Source organism: Ptiloglossa arizonensis, chromosome 4 (assembly GCF_051014685.1).
Source record: "Ptiloglossa arizonensis isolate GNS036 chromosome 4, iyPtiAriz1_principal, whole genome shotgun sequence".
In the NCBI taxonomy this organism is placed as follows: Eukaryota; Metazoa; Arthropoda; class Insecta; order Hymenoptera; family Colletidae; genus Ptiloglossa; species Ptiloglossa arizonensis.
The window spans coordinates 11,720,975-11,747,537 of NC_135051.1; the positions used below are offsets into that span (position 1 = coordinate 11,720,975).

At 34.6% G+C, this 26,563-nt stretch overlaps 1 protein-coding gene across 6 annotated transcripts in view; it reads right to left on the minus strand.

The window, feature by feature from the left end:
* Positions 1-2,558: 2,558 nt before the first annotated feature.
* Positions 2,559-26,563, minus strand: part of LOC143145643 (cyclic nucleotide-gated channel alpha-3) — a 289,694-nt gene continuing 265,689 nt past the window's right edge. For 3 of the 6 annotated variants that reach the window (XM_076309207.1, XM_076309205.1, XM_076309206.1), the window contains 5 exons: positions 22,861-23,010; positions 15,048-15,215; positions 8,894-9,220; positions 4,114-4,462; positions 2,559-2,687 (listed from right to left, as the gene is read on the minus strand). In XM_076309207.1, coding sequence (XP_076165322.1) covers positions 4,194-4,462; positions 8,894-9,220; positions 15,048-15,215; positions 22,861-23,010 — 914 coding nt within the window. In that variant the 3' untranslated portion in view covers positions 2,559-2,687; positions 4,114-4,193. Of the gene's footprint in view, positions 2,688-4,113; positions 4,463-8,893; positions 9,221-14,346; positions 14,516-15,047; positions 15,216-22,860; positions 23,011-26,563 lie in introns of those variants that run through there. The other 3 variants (XM_076309209.1, XM_076309210.1, XM_076309211.1) reach the window with 3 other exon arrangements.

The following is a 26,563-nucleotide window of genomic DNA, read 5'->3' on the forward strand; positions in this document are numbered from 1 at the left end:
ATGGAAATATTTGAATAAAATGAATATGATTTCTGCACAAATCCATTTTAAAAGTTGCGCATGGAATCTTGTCGATCGTTGCATCACGGATTTCAGCTCATAGCAACACTGCGCGTGTTGAATGTAATATATCTTCTCTCTCTCTCTCTCTCTCTCTCTCTGCTGGTATCTTTCTTTCGGTCTTCCTTTCTCTCTCACTCTCTCACGTAGTATTTTAACTATTACGAGTTATCTATTAATCTATACGGTTCTAGGATATAAGATTCTTTGGCAGTTTATTTACATGCGAGTCGAGCTACGGCGCCAAATATATCGTACGATACAAATTTCGATATCAAACAACCTGTGAACTACAGAACATTTTAAAAAGTTATAGCATATTGAAATCAATAGATTGTTTTGTGAAGTGCAATAACACTTTTGAAAATGTTTCATTTTAAATGGAAAGTATTCTTGTTGATCATTAGTAGGTTGTACCTTCGAACTGTGTTTATAAATTTGTTAGTGTTTAAACCAAGCCGTTTTCATTGTTTTCTAAATATCCATTTTGAAAATGTATACCTTTTCATTCAACTGTGGTGATCATTATTTAAAAATAATTAAATGTACCTTATTCCTTTAAAAGTGTTTCTTCTCTGCTTTACGTAACAAAGGAAAAAGTTATTAATTCACACTCAAATTTGAAAATTATGAAAAATAAGATAAAATAAAGGACATGTCTCGTTCCTTTATTACAGATGTTCCATGTAAATTTAATTAACTAAATAATTGTTGTGATATTTTTTAATAGAAATGCTTGGGATAATTTTGTCAGTTGCAAATACTATTTTCATTATGTTGATTTTTTAAATTATACTACACATACAGCGAGAAACAGAAATATTCAAACAGAGGCACACGTTTGACTTTGAAATTGTATATTTTAGCTAATTATGGAGGAAACGATTTAGAAATTATTTTTTAAGGTCCGGTGTTTATTGTAGTTTACAAATATGTATAATTTGTTTAATTAATTTACGCCGTGATTTTTCATCGCAAAAAGGGAAGATATTATCGTCGGATTGTTGCTATGCTTAATTTTAAAATAGTACAGTAATAGACATCGTCAACGGATTTAAAAACGAAGATAGTACAGAAACACTTCTGCAATATGGACGGCCCGGTATACTATTGGTTTCGGTTGAAACCAACATATTTGACAGAAGAATTGAAAAAAGATTAAAAGAAGAGTGAAAAGAAATTATTTTCAATACGCCTAAGCTACATTCTTTATACTTAACTAAGGTATACAGCGTCAAAGTCAAATGTGCTACACTGTCCAAATATTTCTGTTACTCATTGTACTTACACAATTTTAAAGTACAATTCCAACATTAAAGGTTATTTACAAATGTTCTGTATCGTACCATTTCAGTCGAATCCAATAATAAAGTAGAATGATACAAAAATGCTAAGTATTTATAGAATATAAAATGTTACATTAGTGTACTATTAATATTATTATGGCAAATATTACGATACTATGTATAACAATAATATAACGGTATATTATAAATACAGGTACGTATTATAAAATCATTCAAGACATTAAAACTGATATAACAACATTACAACTGTATTTACGTTTATCGTTTTAGTAACTACCAATTTCAACAACAAAATACTCTCCATACACCAACATAATCCGTAGCTCAACCGCAGCTATTTTGACCATGTTTATTTACAGAAATAGTACGATCATGTAATTGAGATATTTTGCGCTACTAGTTCCATTTATCTTTGTACCCCCGTTTTCTTCATCATTCTCACTGGCAGTGTCTCCCTTTGCCTCGACAATAGTATCTAGACGGTCCATCGTACTCCTCTGGTGATGATGACTACTCGATAAGTCACTGTCAGGTGTCTCGTCCGAATCCACATCGATCATATGATCGTTAACTTGAATTTTTACTACAGCATCCACTGGATATTTTCCCTCGTCGCTAGACGTTACTCCTCTTGGTGATCTTACCGGTAGTCTACTTGACATCATTCTCTCGTTTGTTTCACAACGTGGGCAGTTTTGACCATTCGATGAACCTTCATCGCTTTGGCATCGGAAGCATATTAAATCACCATCGCTAGAGAAGTCACAATGTTCACATTGTACAACGTGACCATTTCCATGGCAGAGCTCGCAAACAGGGCTATCGTCGCCGTGTTCTAAATCTCTGTTTACATAGTGTTCTTGTTCATGTTCTTGCTTATGTTTCTTTGACCAGCTTCTTCGAGCTTGATAGTCTTGATCGTGATACGGTGACCTGGGTGAAGAACTTTGACCACTGTAATCTTGATCATGGTGTAGTGACCGTGGAGAAGACATATGAACTGGACTTTTATATGTACGAGAAATTCCTGGATCATGAAATCGATCGTCAAAACGTTCCTCAACATACCTACTACTACATTCGGAACCAGGTACTTGTGGCCTATATGTGCAGGTTCGAGACTTCTGATCGCATTCACTGCATAGCAATAAGTTTGACTTGCTGCCAGGCTGCGAAGCATAACCGTTACAGGTACCGTCATGTTTTTCATCCTCGTCGCTATCAAAGAAATGTTGACTAAGACTACCAATTGATTTTGTATCGCTAGATCTGCCGGACATTCTAGCTCCCTCTGGATCTTCTTGATCATTTGCATTGTACCTATAAGAAAATTTCTTTGCATTTATTGTGAAATATTACAAAGTAGTGATAATGTTTACAATTATGAAATATTGTCGAACTTGATCACAACGAGTACGAAAATAACAAAGTTGTGACGGTGATGAGCCAAAAATCACGATCACCTTTATTACGAATTATTACACGGATATATCGTACAAATATAGGATAATTTGAAAAATATAAAAAAAAATCTTTAAAACAAACAACAATGTAAAAATTGATAAATAAATAGGATAAGTAAAATTATATTCATTATTAATTACTATTGTTTTTAAGTATCGAGAAATAAACCGTGTTTTATATTACACGTACAATTTTAAAATTGCAGACACATAAGTTGCGTTTAATATTAGGCGTATTGTAGTTTATATCTATTAAGTATATTGACAAAAATAATATGTAAGCACGTAATTATATTTTTTTCTTTTTGAATTCATCTTTGTCAAGTAATTGGTAATTGAGCAGAATAAGAAGTAGATTTATTTCATTGCTAATATAATGAGCAATGACTAAAACGAGGAAATATTACTTGGTGCTCGTTATAATCAAGTTCAATTATACTATTTATTATTTATAATTTCTACAGGATGTTTGGAATTCTTATGCTTAAACTTTTGTTCAAAGATTTAATTGTGTATTCGATGAACGTTAGTTTAATCGAGTTTAATGTATACACGGAAAATTGTCCCTCTATTTAACCCAGATAATTGTTCACAGAGTGTCCCCAACATTGCTCTTTGTTTATTGAGGTGAACCACCCGAGACCATGTAAATACAGTAGCCGGTTTGTAGACGAGAATAAAAAGATACACGCGCGGGATTGAATTTCATCCACTAATGAAAATTACAATTTTTTTTCTCTTGTTATACCTTTATAAGAGTATTCTTATTAGATTCACGAATTTTTCTTAACGAAAATCTGTCCAACACGACCATCTTCGAATTAATTACTTCTAATTGTATCTGTTTGGCACACTGGACTCGCAACACTGTTGCTCGAAATGCTCGATCTAGGTCGTAAATAGACTAATTTTCATCACGAAAATCTTGCTAATCCATTGGCAATACTCTTACGAAAATATAATAAAAAGTATACAAATTTTAATTTTTATCAGTGGACGACACCCACGCACATAACAAGAATCACTCTCGACTGCTAACCGTTGACCATGCGAGGATGATGGGTACTCAGTCGCTGTTGCTATTTCTCGATCACTCTGCGTGTATTCCGTTCATTTTTTTCACGAGCAGTATATACAAAGCTTGGTTCCAACCCGAGATAAAAAAAGATTCATCCCTGAAATTAAAACACTACCCTGACTGCTTAAACGTCCACCACTGAATGAGTGTCAGTGGACAAATTAACAATTGCTGTGATCATATCATTTTGAGTTTAGCAACCTACCTGTCATCGGTGACATCCGCTAAGTAATGTCGTATTCGCCCCATTTTAGTTTTGCCGCGCTCTCGCGGCCTTGTTTTTTGTTAAATGATACTTTCTCGATTTCTCTCGTTGTTATCGTCTACGCTCGAAGTCGAGCTGGCACCACAGATTTGCATCTCAATTTCAGCTAATCGGTGTTCCACTTCCCATTGTTGTTGATTCAGTTTAATACTCATTGCCGCGTTCTCGGTTTCCAGGCAAACTAACCGTTCTCGAAGACGTTTAATCTCGGCCAGTAATGCTTCATGGGTATCCAATAATGGCGTAGCACCTTCGCTGACTAATTGTGTCATGCTGTTACACGTCATACCTAGAAAAAATTAAGCATGCAATATTAGCTGTCGTTGACAATTTTATCGAGAAAATTATAACATTTTTAACGATTAAATTTTAAATATGATAAGATTGTACCACATAATATTATTATTGATCGATCATTTGATATTATTTGACTGTTGAATGTATTTTTTCAATACGAATATTATATATTAAAGAGGTACAGAATGTACTGTACAAAATTTTATTTACAAAGTAATTTTTTGCTAACTAGAATTTTGGAAAGTTACTTCCGCAATATAAGCAACATTGCATAAATAAATTAATTATGTAACATTGGATTATATTGAATATTTTTCTGTTCAACTGGATCTGTATTGATTTAATTGTGCTCCTCACTGTATATGTATTTCAAGAATATCAGGTAGACAAACAGTTCAACATATACATAGATATATGTTCATGTTCAAACATTCTATTATATGGAATTAAAAATTTCGAGTATATGGTTTGCATGTGGTTTAAAAATGTTGCAGATGCAGTTGTATTATATTGCAGATGTATTGTATTGTTATTTGAATCAAAAATTTTCAACTAGATATATTTAAAAATAATTGAAACGAGGCCGTGTCTTAATCTATTTTTCTCGGTAAAATTTTATCAATTTATTGGTTATACTCTCATAAAGGTAGATGAAAATATAAGATTTTTATTTTCATTGGTGAATGTCTTATCACGACTGTTGCTCCATTTTATTCACTCTCTTCGTCGGACCATATATTGCGTAATTTAATCTCAGTTCGAGATAAAAGCAGTCGATTTTTGAAATGAAAATTGAATCTTCCCAGAATAAATGAAACATTAGAGACCCAATTTTCTTTAGCTATTCGGAAACAATTAAAAGATGAGAAGCTTATCTTCTTGTTTCTATAAACCCTGTTGCATATGTAATATTATTCGTATCGTTCTAACGATCTGTTTTCACCGGAAAAACACGACTGATATATTAAATTTAATATTTTTTACCATTAATTGTGTAAGAAGCAATGCTAAATAAAAATAATTGCGGATGATTGTGAATTGATGTCAAGTATAGTTTACCACCTCTATCGGACGTAGTAAGCGCCATGTTCGGAGCGGGAGAAGTTAAGTGGATAAGGCTTCCTTCTGTGAACATATAATGTCGCAAAAGGGAGCTGCGGTAAGGGAGCGGATGCGTGCAGGTATTTAGAGATCGCACAAAGCCTCCCTAGCCCTTCGCTTTACGTTCCTGGTCTCTAAGAAGACTGGCTCCTACCCGCTCGAGACTTAAAGATATAGATTGCATCGACGAAAAATAAACTACCCTTCCATCCCCACGCCGCAGAATGGTTCGAAGTTGGAAAAAAGTTAAATTTTTTCAATGTTACGAAACGTATTTTTTAAAATGCAGTTTCATAGTAGAATGGTTGACGCACAAAAACTAATACAAATTTTTGAAAAATGTCTTATCGTTTGTGAGAAATATAATGTCAAAATTGGAATACAGAACAGATGCTACTATTAGCGGAAGACGTTAAGATTATAAGTAACTGACAACATTTAATGAAAAAAAGTTTGAATAATTTAATTATACACATCAAAATGAAATATGTAACATACATTGAATCAATAATTTTGTTATTATTTTCAGTAGAGCTCAAATTTCACAAAAGTGGATTTTTATTTGACTTTAATTAGGTACAATTTTTTAGCGAGAGCGAGCGGTGTTGTCTGACTTAGTAATGATCGATAAACCTTAGAGGACATAACTAAATAAGTTCCAGCTGTGTAAACTTACAGGTTTGTTAATACGATCAATTTTTCCAAAAAGTGTCAGAATCTACGCTTCAATAGTATATAGTTGAATGTTTAAACAAATGAATATTTTTTCTTTCGGAAATAATTAGTTTTAGTGTTTTGTTGGTCTACCATAAATTTCTCAAAACTCTCAATTGATTAATTCAAAGCCTTATTTAGTTTTGGATCCGCCATTTCAAAAAATATGACAATTATTCAAAATATACGTTTAACGAACTGAGTCTACCATTTCGTTTCCAGCAATTTTTATTTCGAATTCGTAATCAGCGACCTCGAAAACATTGAGATACCAATTTTGGTGTAAATTAGTGCTTCCATATTTATGTTCTGTCATTTTTTCCGGATTTTGGCCGTTTGGAACCACTGTGCGCCGTTGGTCATGGCCGAGGACCACTGACAGTTATAGATTGGGGTTCACAGCCACCCTTCATGTCCTAAAGAAGAAGAGCGGTGAGGCAGCTTGGTCTGGCTCAAACATGGGAATTGCAATCCCTCTATCTTCTCTTCCGACGGAAATATGGAACGTGCGCGAACATCGAGTTGCACAAGGAGTAAGGGTAATGGGCATTATGCCGCAGTTCCTGGTGCTTCCCCGAAATCATGCGAAGATAGTCACTATGGGAGATTCAGTGGGTAGATTCTACACCTGGTATTTTCGGGTGCGGGGAATCCTACACAACTCTATCTAAGGGGTCGAAGGAGTATATACAAAATATTGTACATAGATTATTTTCTCCCTTTTACAAAGAATGTTGATAACTTTGAAAATAAAAGCGTAAAAAGTGGTATGTAAATGGTATGTGTGTGTGTGTGGCAATGCTCGATCGCTGGCTCAGGTGTTGAGGATCGAGTTATATACATTGTCATGGCACGATAATTGAGAAACTTAATGGATCGAAAATATTTGGGATCAATGGGAAACAATAGAGGATCGTAACACAAAAGAGAGTATGAAGAACAGCGGATAGGCACTTGGCTGCCGATTCAGGCTGCCATAATCAAGGATACGTCAAGAAACAAAATACATAGTTACTTATGTGTTTTTTCATTTTTCCTTTTGACTCTTCTTACAGTTTCAGAAGTAGGATTGAACTCTTGCATTAAGCCGTGTTAGGAATTGTGGAGAATTATTTTTTTAGTTTTCGAGGTTTGTGAGGATGAAGTGAAATGTCGGTGAAGTTTTGCTGTTTTCAAACATGGCTTAGTGTGCGGCTTTGCGAAACTTTTGGAAACCTTTAGTGTTAGTTCGTTGTTAGAAATGTTATTAGGGGTTTGTGAAAATGCCTAGCGGACAAAAGGGAAATTTACATTAATTTACTATTGCTCAATTAAAATGTTTATTATGAGTGAGAAATCTCTGGATGGTGATAAAAATGAGTTTATCATAAATGTAGATAACGTTCCTGGATTAGTGGATGAGTTGGGTTAAGGAAGAGACATACGTGAAGATGAAACTGAGGACAAAACGAACAGAGGAAATAAAAAGAACTATGTCTCTAGAAGATGTACTCATTAGTTGATAAGAGCTCGAGCTGCTGCTGCGTGAAAAGCAATTGTTGGAGAAAGAATTAAGATCAGCATATAGAGAGAAATCTACGACACCACAGTCAGATACGAACGATTCCATCACTCGAGGTGTCAACACAAGACCATCGCAGATTTTCTAAACGAATTTTCAGGCGATGGCGAAGAATTCGCCAATTGGAAAACGCAGATCGAATTGCCCCAACAAACATACGGTTAGACGAGAATACAACATCAACTCTTACGTAAAAAAGTACTAAAATGATTTACAACGAAGTCCAGCAATGTAAGCATTTCGGTCACTGAAATTTTTGAGGAATTGCATCGTCTCTTCAACGATCACCCGAAAAAACTGGCTCGCCGAAGGCGACTCGAGGTATGAGTTTGGACGAGAGACGAGTCCTTCATCGATTACCCCCATGATTCTCGCTGAAGACACATGTACAGACCAAGAGGAATCAGTTAATCTACTCATCGATGGGGTACCCGACTAAGACATGAGAAATCAAGTAAGAATGCAATGCAACACCCAACAGTATGTTTAATGTCTTTTCAAAGCTTATCCTACAGAATAATAAACATGAGAGGCGGGACGTCGAACAACAGGAATCCTACCTAAGGATCCTACTCAGCATGGTCAGATTTTATTCGCCGACTGAGAAGATTAGAGTGGTACATTCATGTAAATAAAATATTTTAATTAGTGTAGAAAAATATAAGGCATAAAAGAAAAATGTGTAGGTACTAAAAATTCTTTAAATAATCCGTATTATTAATATATGATTAACATCACTATTGATGTATTATACGGAAATGCATTTTGCTAAAATGTCTGTACAATCATTTCCACGAGTTCACAATCTTTACATTTTGTTTGATTGTAAGTGGTATTGATTGTATAAATGGTTTGCTATTTTTCCCACGTTTTAAAAGCATATAAATAATAAATGATTTATTGACAATGTAAGCTAAATCGTAGCGGTAAAAAATATTTGATCTTAATCTTCGAGTAACAAAAATATCCAAATCGAAGAATTCAAAAGGAAAAACATATGGCATGAGTTCTTGCAGAATTCTTAGTCTTCTGAAATGGGATACTTGCCAGAGTGCGTAGACTGTCTGCCAGTGGAAGTTTGTGTAGCAGCAGATTGTGGTGCTCTAGCTGTCTGATCTTCGCTGCTGTGACCGCTGCTTGTGGCACTCATTGGACTATCCATGCTCCTTGCAACATTGTTCGAGTTGATATTGTTTCCAGTGTTGCCTAAATCGCGTGATATTACCGGACTTGGACTGGGAGAGAACAACGAGTGACCTGTTGAATATGCGTGAGCAGACTTTACGTCTACGGGCGAAATCCACATATCCTCCAGCGGTATACGACCTTGCGATTCTACAAGTCCTGGTGTGCTCTGACATCTTCCCATTGCGGCTAAAAATTCATTCCATATACATATAAATATACAGTACTCTCACGTTTAATGTCACAGGTTTACGACCAACCTATGACATTATGAGAGGGAGGTAGGTGAAATTTAATCACCGTTATTTCTTTGACTCGCTTGTCTTCTTATACTTAATCCTGCCATAAGTTTTATTTCGAGTATATTGGGTTGTTATAAAAAAAAATAAAAAATATTTTCATTTTTAATTAATCCAAATTTATTTACACAGTCAATAATAAGAGAAAAATAATGATATAATGTAAAATAACCATCTTTTGCAGTAATGCATGCTTTTAATGAAGGTTACTTTGGAAGCTACATTTGTCAGGAAGTTTTTCATCAAATTTTTATGATTTTTATAGGTCATGTGCTCTAGTTTAGACCACAATTTATAATCAAGCAGATTCAAGTTTAGGGTACTAGATGGTTAATCTTCAGCTAACGCAAAGTTTGAGATATTTTTTTATAAGCACTTTTGAGTTGTTTTTAGTTTATAAGTTGGGAAAAAGTTTTGTTATGAAACATATTTTTAAATTTGAAAGCGAGTCATACTTACATATTGTACTACTTCTTACAACATGTATGCTAGATTTTAATCCACTTTTGAACAATTATAAATGATGATCAGCATTGAAAATTTGGATAGATTTGTGATGAAAAATGTTTTGAGAAAATCAGTTTATGAGCTACTTTACTTTTTTATAATAGTTCAATAGCAGAATTTATGAGACGAATCATTATCATATCGTCTATTCTCGAGAAGAAGGCAGACAAGTATTTACATCCTCATTTCAATTACAGTTTACTAGCTCTCCTAGCATTACAAAAATTGCGCGCTATTCGTTGGAGACGGTGACGAAGATCGATAGCGGTCAATAGCAAGCAATGCTTGTGATACTAAAACAGTGGACTGTAACTGGAATGGGGATGTAAACACTAGTATGCCTTCTTTTCGCGAACGAACGATAGTTATATCGGGAACGAGCATAAGGAATATTGAGGATAAATAAGATTAAGTGAAAGTGAGTAAGACACAGTGAGAGCAAGTGAGAGGTGGTAACAGGTGACAGATATAACTTCGCGACATAACGTGGAATAGAAATTATGACATTATACGAAGTAGTACTGTACATATAATAGTAAAGCAGGGAATGATATACATTTTCTAAATGAAACAAGATATATCGATTATTCTTGTGTTTTATGTCTGTGTCTGAAGTGCCTTTTCACTATTCAAAAAATAATGGAATATTCGTATAATAGAAAATAGAAGTATAATATTTGAATTTATTCAGTAAGAAATACGAAATAACATTTGTTGTTAAACAAAGATTTGAAATTGAATAAGAGTATCTGGACTATGATTTGGTGCTATCAAATAAGGTACTATTGTTGGACGAATCCAAATGTGATATCTTTCAGTCAGATGTTTGCTCTGGAAAAGTAGGGCATATGATAAATATCTACCTATGGAATTGGAGTCGAATTACATGCAACATACTATTTACAATATTATAGTACGAGAGTATACAGTAATATTTGGTATCGGAAAATTGGTAGTGATTGATAAAATTATGGATACGTATGCATGTGTTAAAACTGTAACAAATAATTTATAAAAAAGTGTGGGTAATTGAAATATGAAAAGTACATACTCATCATTTTCAACAAGATTGGGATGCAAACCATATTGCAAAAATAATACATAATTGGATTTTATACAGGGTGGTCCACATACAGTTTATAAACTGATTTTTCGAACCTTTTAAGTGTAATGAAAACTTTCTATTTGATTTTATAGGGTTTCTTCGGGTTAGTGTGCGACATATGAGATATCCCAATTGGGCATCCTAGTGAGAAGATGCTGTTTTTTTTAAGAGAAAACAAATTTGTTTAACGGAACGGGTCATACGTTTTTATATTCTTTGATAATTCACCTAGAAACAAATAAGATTTATTTAAAATGTTATTTGAAACGTTAAGCATTCAAACAAATAAAGGATGACTTTAAAGGAATGTCCACGGGATACTCATTTGTGATGCAGTAGATGTCACATAAAAGGTCTCTGAAAGAAAATGTTGTCATTAATCTTAAGCGTTTTTGTAAAAGCAGCTCGTGACCCTTTTTATGGACCACCCTGTAAAATACATTTCATACCATATCGATGCCTCCTCATTTACAAGGTCTCAATCCTATCGAACATGTAAGCATGATGTAAAATGTGTACGAATACAGCATGTTACAAACAAATAGAAATTATCTAAAGCATCTCAGAAAGAATTTCCTACCAACAATGATTTTTTCATAATACAGTAACACTATTGCCTATGACAAATATTTATTGTAATTGAAATTGTCATTAAAATTAACAGGTAATCTACGGAACCTAAATTTTGTTTTTATCTGTTGTTTATTGCGAATTTTAGCTATGTAGCATTTACTAAAATACAATAATTTGTTTAACTACTAACTATACAAATATTTTCGATTTTCAGTATAAATTATTACCTGTACTCTTAGATGATATGTGTTTTGAACAGTCAAAGATTAAAATATTTGGAAAAGATGTAGACCATGTTAAGTTTTAATAATATATTTTGTTCAACTTACTAATAAAGTATGAACTATGCTCATGTGTTCCACAATGTTTTCTTTCTAAGTTATGGAAAATTTGTATTGTTAACAAACGTTTATAAAAATATTTTTTAATTGCTTTTTATCTATACGTATCATTCATTAGCCAGAGTAAAATTTCATAATAATTATTAGTAGGTGTACGTAAAAATTCATACCCTATTATTATGCCTCTTTATTATTAGTAATTATCGTATAATGTGTGAGATGGTATTATTGGGAATTTCTTGATCAGACTAATAAAAGCTAATAGAAAATTGTATCTTTTATACTAACTATTGTGTTAAACACTTAATTTTAATATTGGTTGCGTAGTAATTCTTACAATTAGTCATCTAAACGTCCTTTGGGGTGATAATTACGTTTTCATTTAATGGTTAATGAAGATAATTGCAATAATTGCAATTATTGAGCTCTCAAAATTAGTGAAGAAATTTTGGTTTGTAGAAACTTCTGGTCGTTGAAAGTTTTGCATTGAAATGCTCTAAAGAATCAGCATAAGGTAAATCTTAAATTCTTCATTGGTAACACTACGTCAGTCATATAGTACTCTAACAACAAATGACAAGGAACAAAGATTCTTGTAGCAAAATTTTTAGAAAGTGCATAAAATACAAAATTATTACGGCTTACCTATAACAAAAAATATTGGAGACATAAAATATAAAAAAACTGTATGAATAATATTTTTTCATAAAAATTAATGAAAATATAATTTATTTTTTAATGATGACAAGTCTGGTGACAGAAGTAGCTACGACACAGAACTACTTCGTGCAATCCATTTATTTGGAAATTTCGTTTCTAAAATCCTACCTGCGTTTTTGGAAAATCAATTTTGATGTTCAAGTGAAAAAATTAATACCACTCCCAATTTAAAATATGTTGGGAAACACCGACCTTTCTCCCCAGCAGTCACCTCAAAGAAATTTGTTGCACAGTACAACATTATCCCCCTGTATTATTTAATTGTAGCAAAAATGAAGTCGATATTTTTATTAGATTTTGAAAAAACAGCTTGTAACATTTTATTCGGTTTCTCCGAAAACGAGGTCAGACAGTTTCTATGGCTCAAAATGAGACAAAAATGTAGAACAATAGAATTGCGTTGAAGACATCGTTTTCGAGAAAAATGCATTTAAAAATCAAATCCAATACGCGTCACTTTACTAATGCCTAATATTACGGATTTTACTATAAACGTTTAAAATTTTGTTTACACACCTCTTCAGAAATAATCACAATAGTTGTCTGTAGTGAAATTCATTAACCCTATATCATAAGATAATTAGTCCCTCCCACCCACTTCCACTCCGGAATCATATGGGTTCCGGAATCGAGGAGGGTTATTTTCCACTTCCCCGATGTGTGTATGCATGGATTGGTAAGGTATACGTGTGGCTGCGTTGTTACCGGAAGAGGAAAGAGATGCTCACTCTTCAGTCCCTCTCTTACCAAGGCGCAGTCGGGGAGATCGCAGGGGGCGGTGAGTTTGGGCTGCACGCCCACCCATTGCGTGCCCTCCCCATCTCTCCTAGAGGAGTGGCATGACAGCGCCACCCCTCTTCTCCAAGAGCACGAATGCGAACACGGTCACCACGCTACGCGAAGAAGGGCATCGGATGTTACATCGCTGGCAGTTTTCGGTGTTCCTCTGTGATTGTGCGAGGGTGATCACTGCGGTTTTTAGTGGATAGGCACTCAGAATTTGGAGCAGGAATTTCTATATTCTTCCCAATTTTAGCCCAAGGGATCGAAAAACATCTTAAGAAGATTTTTCTCACGAAAAAGAAAGGTATATCGAAATTTATTCTTAAAATGTAACAATAAATACTTACTAAATAATGATTTGATTTTTGATAATCTATTAGGAACTTTTAATATCACAGTACTGTTGACAGTGTATTGTACTTATTTCATAGATACTCATGTGTAATATATATGTATTACATGAACGATATCTAGCATTTTATTCGCGAAAAACTGAAAATCTACGGAAATTAAGAAGAGCGTTTCATGTGGCGTATTTCCATCAAACAGCAGAAATTGTTTCCCGGTGTATTCGAGTATGTCATAACGATTAAAACAGTGTACGAAGCAGTAACAAAATCTGTCAAATAGCACACTTTTTGTACAGATTCTTGACACGTTTGCTACCAGTATTCAATTGGAAAATTTTCCGTTGTTGACCTTGCTACATTTGCAGTAACTTTTTTTCAAGTAATGTACACTTTTATGTACATTTAAATGAAATATATTAAATAGGCAAACTAAATATTTTGAATAATAAGACACACACACACACAATGTGATATTTATCTGACATAGTTCTTACTTTATTTGTGTATTCGGACGTAAAATATAAAACTGTCGTTCTCGCATACGTGTGACACATGGTAGCAAATATGTTGAATGGTGCAGGTACTGTCCGGGTATGGTTGCTTCGGACGATACTTGCACTATATAGGGAAAAAAGCGACGACCCGCTACTGATATTGTTCCGGCGGTTACACCCTGGAGGTGTGTCCTGTTTGGGCGGGTAAGTGCCGTATCCTGGTGGGGGAAATGTGAGGAAGATCTTTCGCTGTCGAGCGTGGTAAGGGTCATTGCTCATCGTCGAGAGAAAATGGGTAGCTGTGACCTCCCTCTGCGAATGTGTAATGTCACAAAAGGATGCTGTGAAGCGGGTGTGTGAGTCGCCGATAGTAAAAAAAACTCCTCTAGCCGATTCCCTTGCGCCCTTATTCTAACACCCGGAAGGACAGGGGCAGCCGACAATAAGTCTGCCGCCTCTTCCACCCATTTTTACACATGCCGCGTATTTCAGAAGGGTTGGTCTCTTTCTCCAAGAATATAAGATAAAGATCGCGCCGGCAATAAACGAGAGACGAGCCACTCCCGTGTCGCCACGCTGCCAAGCGCGACTGCAGGTGATTGGGAGATTGGAACTCACGGCCGCCCTTTCGTACGCCCCCCTGGAAAGAAGGCGGGGCAACGTGGCCCCGACCCCAAGGGGGCGGGAGAGTCTTTGGAAGATTTCTCCCACGTAAAAAAAGGAGCAAATATGTTACAGAATATTTGTTCACAGACAGTAGAAAAATAAAGAAATTTCATACGGCGTTTAAAGAGTATAACTCTCAATTCTAAAATTAAAAAATTGAATCTTAACGAATGCTTACCTTTTTCAAGTGGCGCTCGTTTGTATTTCTCCAATCTTTTCACTGCAATGGCTTCAAGGCGGATTCTGGCTGCAGGGTATTCCTTCAGTACATCCCACATGTCCTTTTTGCTGAGGACGAAGAGATCCGAGTAGCCCACTGAGCGCACGCTGGCTGTTCGTCGGTTACCTGCGTCGATGTAGCCATTTATTGGTTATCAGGATGCATCAAGCTTTCTTTTGTATCCGTTCGGAATCGATCAATCGATCGTTCCTCGAGTTTTACATCTGTCGTATAGGCCTACCTTAAAACTCGTCTCAATATATTTTTGATTTTATACTTAACACGTTCGCTGCTTCGCATTCATAATAAGTCTTTTCGCTTCGAGGTCTTTGTTTTTCTTTTTTTTATTAATCAATTGAGATACTATTGACATTGAGACACCCCAGATATGTTTATTGCACTTGTGGTAATAAGTTTAAACAATATTTGAGTGAAGAGATCGAGACTGAGCGAGGAAACGAGATATAGTACAAGTTTTATAAATACAAAATAACGTGACTGAAAATTCTTGCAAGTATCGAAATTCAATAATCAATTCAGGAAGGAGCCCCACTTTCATAATACCATCTAGGATTACCATTGCTCTGTTACTTCCTCTTCCAACTTTATTGGTTGCTAAGGAACCGTCCCTTTCAGTTGTCAGTATATTACAACAAACGAGGTTTTCGTGCAATTATCGAGGTTTCAGATTTGAATTTCTGCTGCATTCTCAGAGAGAATGTCTATAGTATACATACAGGATATCTCGAAATTCTTGATACAAATTGGATCAGGAAGATTCTATGGCTCACAATAAGATGAAAATCAAGAGTAATGAAATTGCGTGGAGGCTTCGTTTTTTAAAAGAATGCATTTGAAAATTAATGTAGTACGCGCACATTTAACTGATAACTGACGTTACAGATTCCATTATAGACGACTATTGTGATTGCTATATGCGATACGATGTTAGGCACTGTTTTCTGTCAATACATATTTACTAATAATGTGTTCTTAAGGTGTGTGGAAACTTTGAACGTTTATAGCGAAATTTGTAATGTCAAACATCAATCAGGTGACGTGTATTAGATTTGATTTTCAAATGCATCTTTTTTTGAAAACGAAGCCTCAAATACAATTTTGTTATTCTATATTTTTGTCCCATTTTGAGCCATAAAATCCCTCTAACTCAATTTGTACCATAAATTTTGTCACACTCTGTATTTAGATATCAATTTCTCGTCTTTAGTATATGCAGGCACAACAGCGAACGTGTTAGAATATAATTTCGGCCAATTCGCCATAAAAATCATGCTTAACCAATTTTGGTTGCAGACTGATTGATTACATGACACATTATTTATATTGGTGCCCTTAAATAGGATTCATTTTTTTTTATTTAAGTTTCGAATGGCATAGACCACCGATCGAAATGAAATTTTGATGGTGTCATGTGGAAGAAGAATAGACCTTAAAGTAAAATTTCAGTTTTGAAAATTTATTACTTTTCGAGGTGTTAATAAAAAAAACCATACATTGAATGCTGGTTATACATTCATGACAGAATACGTGTCAGTATCCAACTGCTGTATACTGTTCATATAAGCAGAACATGGTGATCAGCAATCAGTACATATAAATGGTAAACTTAAAGATCAAACTTAACCGATTTCTTTGATTTTGATTTATGACTTATGTGGCTGGCAGCAACATTATGCTTAAAATTACCTACTTATAATTGTGCACTCAACATCCTACCATATATCACTCACAGGTAGTACTAACCACGTACTTGCTTAGGAATTTCTCTACTACAATTAACAACTTGCTTCTTTTATTGGTGACTGGGTATACCATTTAATGCCCAACTCTCGGATAAACTATTCGAATCGACCGAATTACTTCCGCAAACAATTCTCATCAGACGTGCACGTGTGCATGTGTGTATATATAAAAGTTCAAACAAGTGTGGCCAATAAAGGAGTTTCTTTTTTAATATTTTTTAAACAAATTAATTTTCTCATAAATTTATTTATTTGTCGGCTCTCGCATTTGAGAACATTAAATTAAAAAAGAATTATGTTCCCGTCTCACTGGATCTCAAGATATTTTCAAAAATATGTTTTGGACACCCAACTTTGAGAGCTGTTTTCACCCCCTTATCTTAGATGGCGGTCGATAAAAGAAAATGCGTTAAATATTTTCTTGAGAGCTATCTACTCTTTAAATTTCATTAAAATGGGTATTCGTCACTTGCATAGATTTCTTTATAAGCTCCAGAGTTTAATTTTTCAAGTCTGTTTTAAAAGCACGAATTGCTGCACATCTTACTAATCGAAGAATAGATAACGGGCCGGTTTTATGTGCGACATCTTATAAACGTCAAGGCCAATATAGCTATTTTGTTGCAGTGAAGATAGTTGTATGTCTGATGTGTATATACGAGTAGCTAGATTAGAATATATTATACGGAAAATGTTTATATTAATATTTCGAAAAGTAATAAATACTTAAAGATGAAATTTGATGTTTAAGGTCTATTCTTCCCTCCAGTCCAGTTAAGTTTTACATATTTCAATCAGCCACCTGAGTTATATAGAACTTTATCCATTTTGCATTAAAGTTATACGAACATTTTTAAAGGTATCATGTACGTTAAACCCTAAAAAGTAGGCCATTGTGAAGACAGAAGTGACACCAAATAGCATTGTATATACAAATATCAACGACGACGTAACAATAAACTGCTCAGTTTAGTTGTAACATGCGAAATGTCTATTTGCAGATAGTCTGATTATATTTCCACGTATAGATAATGAAACTGCTTCGCTACAATGTTTATGTGTACATAAGATTAAGAATCAACTTGCGTTTTTTGTGTTATTACTTGAGGGAGACCGAAATCTTTTTTCATGACGATTATTGAATAATCTTATTTGAAATTCTATTACGTAAGTAGTGAATGCAACATTTTACTCACATTCAGATTTATGTTTTAATTATCATTACACTTCCCTGAGTAAAATAATTTCCAAAAAAACGTTACCTTTTCTACCAAAAGAATATAAGAACACCATTTTAAGGTATTTAATATTTAGAAAACCAGAATCTTAAATAGAATTAAAGCTCCATATTACATTAGTAGAATTGTCTTGATTCGAAGGATGAACATTTCGTTAAAATAGAATTCTATTATCTCATTTCAAAAACCGGACATTTCACATATTACAATTCTTGTTCGCACATCTACATATATTGAAAATATTTTTGAATTTAATTCAGTTATATATTCCCGAAGAAACGAAGATGTAGGTAAATTACAATAATCAATAATGTGCACTGAAATGTAAATTCGAATGTTTGAAATAATCTATGGAACTATGGATATGTTGTAAATTGGAATCTTTGTACATAAAAGTCCCATACTGATCTCCTAACAGGTTTTTAACAAACATTCCATAATAATATTCATTACTTACAAATAATGATCTACAAATAACATTTATTATACTTTTGCCATTAATGTTTCCAAATTTGATTGATAACTTTGATAAAATTATCATGCAACTTATCTTTGTCCAAAAGTATTGTTACAAAATTAAATATATTGTTAGCGTAATCACACATAGAAGAACAAGAAGTATATATAAATAATAATGTTTAGCATTGTAATATGTGTTTGATCTCATTTTCATTTTATTTTTTTCAAAACATTTTTTAACATATCCAGTCCTGTTAATAGAATACAAACTATTTGTGCTAAAAAATGAAAATTTGTTTCTTAATTAATGAATTGGATATAATCAGGAAAAATGTATTTATTTGGGCAAGTACAATTAACGTTTGCAACATACAGGAGCTTTGTTTTTAATTGTTACTATAAATGTAAATATTATGTTTAAAGAAGTTCTAGTTATTTTAAGGAAAGTTAATTACCGCAATGCAAATGTCCATCATTGTGAAACGAAATGCAAACAGCCTACAAAATAATGTTAATTTAATTTGAATTAAATCAATTTCATTTTCGCTTCACTTGATTTAATATATATTTTAATGAATGCAATTAATTTAATTTCATCAAAAATGGTCGATAATTTTAACTTAACGTGAACAATATTTAGTAAGAAATTGTAGTCTGCAAGTGCCCATAAATTGTTTAAAAAATAACTGTATTGGTACACATTTCGATTTCGTTTATTCTGTACATTAAAAGATTTGGTCTGTAAAAGTATCTTTATGTATTTGTAAAAATTTTTCATACCACTTACTTGACAAAGTTCCATAACTTAATCGTAAAAAGATTCAAAGCATTTAATAATATGTTGCAAACGCAGTGTTAATTGCAAGGTCATTCACATGACATATTAAAATTTAGTAATTAGGGATGCGATATCTAGCTGTCTTCAAGAAAGGCAGTCATTTTATGTAAAGTAAATAATAAGTATTGTATTAATTATAGTAGAAATATTTTTAGAAAAACTTCTCATGTTAATTTTTTTATCATCGATTTGTTTGTGGAATAATATTTTATAATAATTTAAAAATTTAAAATATAAATTAAAATACATTTTGACTACCCTTCATAATTATATACTGAGTACTTTTTACCAAAAGTAGTTTTTGGTAAAATATCTGTTGTATGGCAGGAATCGTCTAATATACAGGGAACTAACTACGATAGTCAATGAATAGATGTATAAATTAATATTAAATTCGAATGCAGGTTAATCACATCTGTGAGGTATGTACGCATTGCAAGAGTAAGTTACAAAGTTACAATTATTTAGAGACTACGTTAAGAAATGGTAATAAAAGGTTGTGAAAAATATAGTATATAAACAGTGCACTGAGTAACAGTAGAAAAATACAGAAATGAAAGTAAATCTAGGAAACATTTGCTGCAGTTCTAAATTTATTCAGCCATAATGCTGATTCGTTCATCGTGAATTATTATGATAATATATACTGTTATTATAGTTGCATTATTCAAAGTAAATATTTGTACTTCGAAATATATTCCGAAAGCCTGCAAACAAAAATTCTAATATACAAAATATAATATTACATACATTCACATGTGAAAATGACTTCTTCTCTTCATTTATTGTACGAATATTTTGGTAGGCTAACAAAGAAGATCAACTTATTAGAAATATTACTGGAAAGTAGAATTGCGTGTTTAGTATGACGTCCTTGACCTTTAGTATATTTTTGAAACCGACGAATTACATTTTTCATTAATAATTTTCATTTGTATCATTTATAACGAAAGTAAACACTCCGGCAGTCAATAACACAAATATAAATGCTGCACAAATGTGTGCAGTGCATTAGACAAATTTGTAAAAATTTCTCCCTATTTTGTCATTGCTATCCTATTAATTATTCCTATGTAATATACATACTCATTACAAGTTTGGTTGCAAGCATTCGAATATTTTCGTGACCTACTGTACATTGTTTATACGATTAATATCGTTATTATATTTTCAACTCTTTTGTTATCGGTAAAGTAATTGGTAATTAAATGGTAGTTAAGTAAGGTAATTAAAACTGATCAGAAAAGTGACAGTAGTTTGTATTTGAGTTCAGTTTCTAAGTAGTAACTGTCTACACAAATACACGTGTCTTTTAAAGCAGAAACTTTATTCGTATAAATTATTTACAATAGAATTTGGAAATGTTTCCTTCGATTTAGTGAGAACGAAAAGTGAATAGAAATGTAGATTCCAGCATGTCATAGAAGCCTCGTCTGCCAAAAGAAATTAAAGGAAAATTAAAGAATGTTAAAAGAACATCCTGGTTTCGAATGGTAAATTCTAAACTAAGTTTTCTAATGTAACTACGAAAGCGTGATAAAATTAGAAATGACTAAAAGTATGCCTTTTTCTCTTAAATCGATCAATCGACACGATCTATAAATGATGTCTCGGAAAGAGTTCTTTTGTATTCTGGGTGTATTTATATATTTATTTCGAGGAGAACGTGTAGGGACAATATCGTAAAACATGATTTATTTTTGGATGGCATTTATTACATTTTAATAGATCGTGTCGGTTTATCAGCTGAAAGACAACAATCGATAAAAACAGAGGGGCGAAGGCTAAAGGGCAATACGTGTCACGGGCCTTGTTTAAAACGCATCGACGATCTCGCAACGTTTTATCGATCGATTTTTCTTTAATTTAGTTGCAGATATTGTCTGCTTGACGAATAAATGGGAGAAAAATGTGAGACAAAAGATGGAAAAAAGGGATGATGGGAAAATTTATCGTCAAACGTAAATGCATTATCGTATTTAATAAATGTTCATGTTCAGTTGTATGCAAAACATTTATTTATGAGAGTCATTGTAAAAACGCTCTACCCCTAATTCCGTTTCACTTTTTCTTCAACACTGTTTCAACCTAGAGATATGCTATGTTTTTATCAAGGCATATATAATATTTAGGATTTTGGAGTAGTGTATCGAGATATAGAAATTACGAATATCATACCTATTATTAATGGTATTCTCATTAGGTCTTTAGACCAAGATTAGAATAGTACTGTCTATATCGTCTTTAGACCAAGATTAAAATAGTACTGTACTTCCAATACGTGTGGAAGTTTTTAAAAAAGATTCGTAACAATATGTATAATCGTCATATTTAAGTGATTTTTGTTACGAATTTAAACGAGACAGTAATAAGATAAACTCAGAAAAGGATAAACTCAGAAATTGAAGAAATGTTATATACACGTAAGAACTAATAATAGAGTGACGTAACGGATTGATATGGTCAGCACGTTCACCTGATTTTATTTCACTCAATTCATTCTTATGAGGAAAATTGGAAGATGACGGTTACTACAAAGAATCAATTACTCTGATATTCAATACTTTCTATATTTTTCTGAACAAATTTTATATACATAAAACATGAGACACGAATTTATGAGATTTGGAGAGTACGTTCAATAACAAAGAATGAAATGAATTCATATAGAACAAGTGGAGCAATTCAAATTGAAGAACAAACTTCATTGAGTTGTTCCAACATTAACCTCATTTTCTACTTAGATTCGAAAAATTGGGACTTTCTATTTACGTAGTGAACAGAATGCTAAACAATGAGTGATATATTTGACAAGGAGGTTCGCAGGAAATATTTTAATAGTAACATATTTGTGTAGTAATGTCATCTACCATTATTTTAAATGGGAAGTTTTAAAAAGTGTTATAATGTCGTTTTAAGAAGCGTTTAATTTCTTTAGGTTAATTTGTATTGTTAATATTAACACTTAAAGGCAACCGATAATGTGTCAAGATTAAGAAAACACATTGTATTCAACGATTTATCCTACGATCTTCTTTAGAGGGATGACAGAAAAATCATCCATCGTTTGATGAATCTGTTACTGCCGACGAAACATGAATGTTCTATTTTTTTGTTGAGTTTTTGGAAAAACAAGGTCAAATTGTTGAGCAGCGTACATAAGCATATTCGTTAGTGATCACGTGACTACGTTCTCCATATCTTAAAAAAGAATATTTTAAAAAAGAATCGTGCTGGTTCGTTGCGTGAACGTCGATCGCGGGCAGCAGGTGGAAATCGACAATAGGAATGTCGGTGACAGAAAGAGTACAAGAATAAAAAAAAAGTTACTAGAAAGAATCGGTCTTAGATCGGCTCATACCAGCTCGACGGCTTGCCCTCTCACAGAGTAGTAAGAACGTGAAACGTGAAAACGTGATCGTGAAATACGAGGGGGACAGCTCACGGGCCCCTGGTCCGCTTGGAATATTTACCGCACTCTTTACCTGCAGTCCCCATATTGAGTATGCTGATCTCCCCGAAGTAGGAACCCGCCTTAAGGGTAGCGAGGACTGTCTTCCCATTATCAGCCACCACCTGTAGTCGGCCTCTGTTCACTATGTACATCTCTTTTCCTACCTCACCTGCAACAAGTTTCATGGCAATTTGAAAATACAATTATTTTCAATCTATTTGGCATAAGTTAAATAAGTAATTATGTATGTAAACATCGTTTACGCAAAGGGGAGAAGGAGGCGAATATTTGTTAGATTTGTTATGCTTATCTACGTGTTTATATGTATGAAAAGTAAGCGAACAACCTTGACAAGAAAAGGATCTACTTTCTCAATCTACTTCTTTTTCATTTTAATCTATATCTCCATTGGCTTTTTGAAATAAATTACCTTTTAGGCTAAATAGTCAGTTTTGCAACATAAAAATTATACACAAATTTCTGTTTTGCAACTTTCGGAACAAAGATCTGTCGTTAAAAGTGTTGCAAAATATAACTAGATTCTTTGAAGTTTTCTCTAGGAAATAAGTCATTTCTAGTACGTTTATGTCATAATTAACATTACAAGAAACTGTTAAAGTTCGCAGTGAGCTACGTTTCAAATAACTGACACATGTGTCCAGTTGTCCAAATGGTACGGTCAATGGACTGTAACGTTTTCATAACGCTGTTACATTGCTTCAATGAAGTCTACAATCGAAATTGACAGGTCTTCTAACTGTTTCAAAGGTATACAAATACAGGTATATGCAATATACTAAAATTTTGTCTATAATATGTATTAATTCCTGTGATTCGTTAAGGATTTGTAACGATATATTTTTATAATAATATGTAACATCAAAAGGACAAGTTTTAAAAAGGCTGCTTGCGGATTGGGTAACTCAACAGATTCCGCTATTGCAAGGTATGGTTCTACTTTGAGCATTGCGATGCACCTCTTCTCAACTGACGCCACTGACATTCTGTGTAGAGGCTTGCAGCTGCGTTTTATGGCGGGACCGTGCTTCGAGTTTGTTAGAGAAATTGTCCACATGGCTACGGCACGGGCCTGTCACCGAGGGTCAGTTTATTTGTTGTTCGACTCGAGGCACGGAGCAAGTGATGGCTATTTCCCGTCATAAAACACTGCAGGCACTTTGACAGGGACCCTCTGCATCGCCTGGCACGCGAGGCCCTAGCGCCGCTTGTTGCGTCATTCGGGATGCTGGAAAATTCCAGCCCAGGCCTGCAGGGGTTTGGACACCCTGTCTACGTCGCGACGCCCCCACCTAAGCCCCATAGCGATGGGCATGTCCTAGATTCGGCGGGACTAGGACCCGTCGTAATTGGTCAGGCATTCGTCGCCACCCACCCTTAATTCAAGGGAGTAGGGCGAACCGAGGCGACGTTTGCACTGACCCGAGAAATCTCAGATTAGTGCACAGAATACCACCAAGACAATAGAGCCAAGGATCTACGACTAGAGTGTACAGAGTATCGCCAAGGGCTTACAACCAAAGCGTACAGAGTACAGCTAAGAGATCACGGTTAGAGTTTTGGCCTGAACGCACGGATTGACGTGTGAAGCTTCCTGCGTTAGTTCCCATAAGGAACTTGCACTCCTCCAGGGGAATTACCAGCAATCCCTCGAGCCTCCACGGAATCTTGGACCTTCGAGGAAGTTCGGCAGCCGGCTTGTGCATCCAGTGAGGCGCCGTGTGTGAGGACAACGCTCAACACCCCCCTGGACGTGAGAGCAGCAAGCGGCGGAGACCTCGAAGGCGGCATTACAACCTCCATCGGTCCAGCCTTGGACAACGATCAACAACAGTTAGTCCTTCCAATGGGAAGGTGGTCCTTCGAGTAATCTATAGTCGGCACCCATCGTGCAAACACATTCAATGCTCGAAAGATCCTCGAGATCTACCACGAGCAACTACATTCTGAATACGTGGGAATAAGTTTTATATTACTAAGTGTAGTTATATTGTTTCTGAAGTCTCACAATATATGTCTATGTAAAATTTAAGAACCCTCTCCCCCGCATTTTTATTTCATTTTACACGAACAAAAATGTTCAAGAGAAGGTTTTTAGAAAACTAAGAATTGTTTCTAAACGGTGATCTGGATGAAGGAGAAAAGTAGATGTAAGAAATCAGTTTGTACAATTATTACGCCTTTTACCGACCTTAAAAGGGCAGTACTTTATTATTACTTTTAACTAGAAATAAATCATTTATTCTTGGTTTAAACAACACCCTGTCCTATAGTCTAAGGTTTCTGAAACAAAAGAATTTGGTGTAATAACACCGAAACGTACAATAATCGTAGTCGTTCTATGACAATATATGTCCTGTACACATCGAGCAACTGCAATCTTGCTTTAACGGAAGAAGGAAACACTGTCTTGAATGATGAACTACTAGGTTGCAACCTAGTGCTATACTGTTCAATAAGTTTTATCGAACGACAAAACTTATTGAACAACCTAGTATATTACCAATACTTTTTGGATTTTCGAAGAAAATGAAGGTTCTGAAGCTCCACTTGGTATTCTGCGAGCGCAGAAAACTACGGCTTCTAGACGAACGATTCTTGGTGATTAATAACAAAGGCTTATCTCGTCGTCCAGTCTCTCATAAAATGGACTCGTTACATCATATACAGAAAAAGGATTGAAAAATCAATCTATCTTTTAGCTGTATCCTATGTCGAATAATTCAACTACAATGGTGGATCGATTGATAGAGTTTGCGTTCGGAAACGCAGCTGCACTGTAACTCTGCGTCCACTGCACAAGTACGTTTTTATTTATTACACTGACAGCTTTAACAGACGAGGTTATATAGCTGCGACAACGATGTCTAGTTTGTAAAACTATGACAACGTATAGCGAGTGTACCGCTAACCAGTGATCGTCCTGTTTATTTTATCGATGCGAAGGTGTTTGTAATTAACGATACAACTTACACATTATAATAATATACACTTGCACTTTATAATAAATGAATACTTTATTTCTTGGATCGCTTCTTCACGTGTTTCATCAGGACTATGTCGTTTCGTTCGTTTCATCCGTTCCGGTCCGGTTCATTTCTCCTGTAGGAGATCGCGTGACATAATCATATTACACATCCAAGGAATGGCTTCCAGTAGCTTTCAAATCGAATAGGCATCGATGTAGAATTAGGTGAATGCACCGATTCTAGAGTACGGTACTCGTACTTCCAGCTATTGAGAAACGTAGTTAACACTCTCTTCTCCATACTAGAGAAAGGAGAGCCATGTCTGGGCTCTCCAACCGAGTCTGGGTTTTAACTTAGAGCGATCCAGGGCTCCAGAGCTTTTTCACTGCTGTCTGGAGATTCTTCTCCACCTGGAAGGTAGCCATAGAGCACTCAAGCCGGTACAGGATGGAGGGAGATGTATTCTGGAGTTCCCCAGGGATCCGTGTTAGGACCACTGCTATGGAATCTTGGGTATATCGTCTAATGGATCAAGGGAATTAGTTTGGAGGTAGCGTTCCATAAGACCGAGGTGCTGGCTATAAATTCACTTCAGTGGGAGTTCCCCTCCTCCTTGATTCACGTAGATGACTTCAGAGTCAAGGCAAAGTCCCAGATGAAATATGTCATGCTGTGCCAGATCCTTAGACGGCTGACGTTGAGGGTCATCCGCGGTTATAGGATCGTGTCCTATGA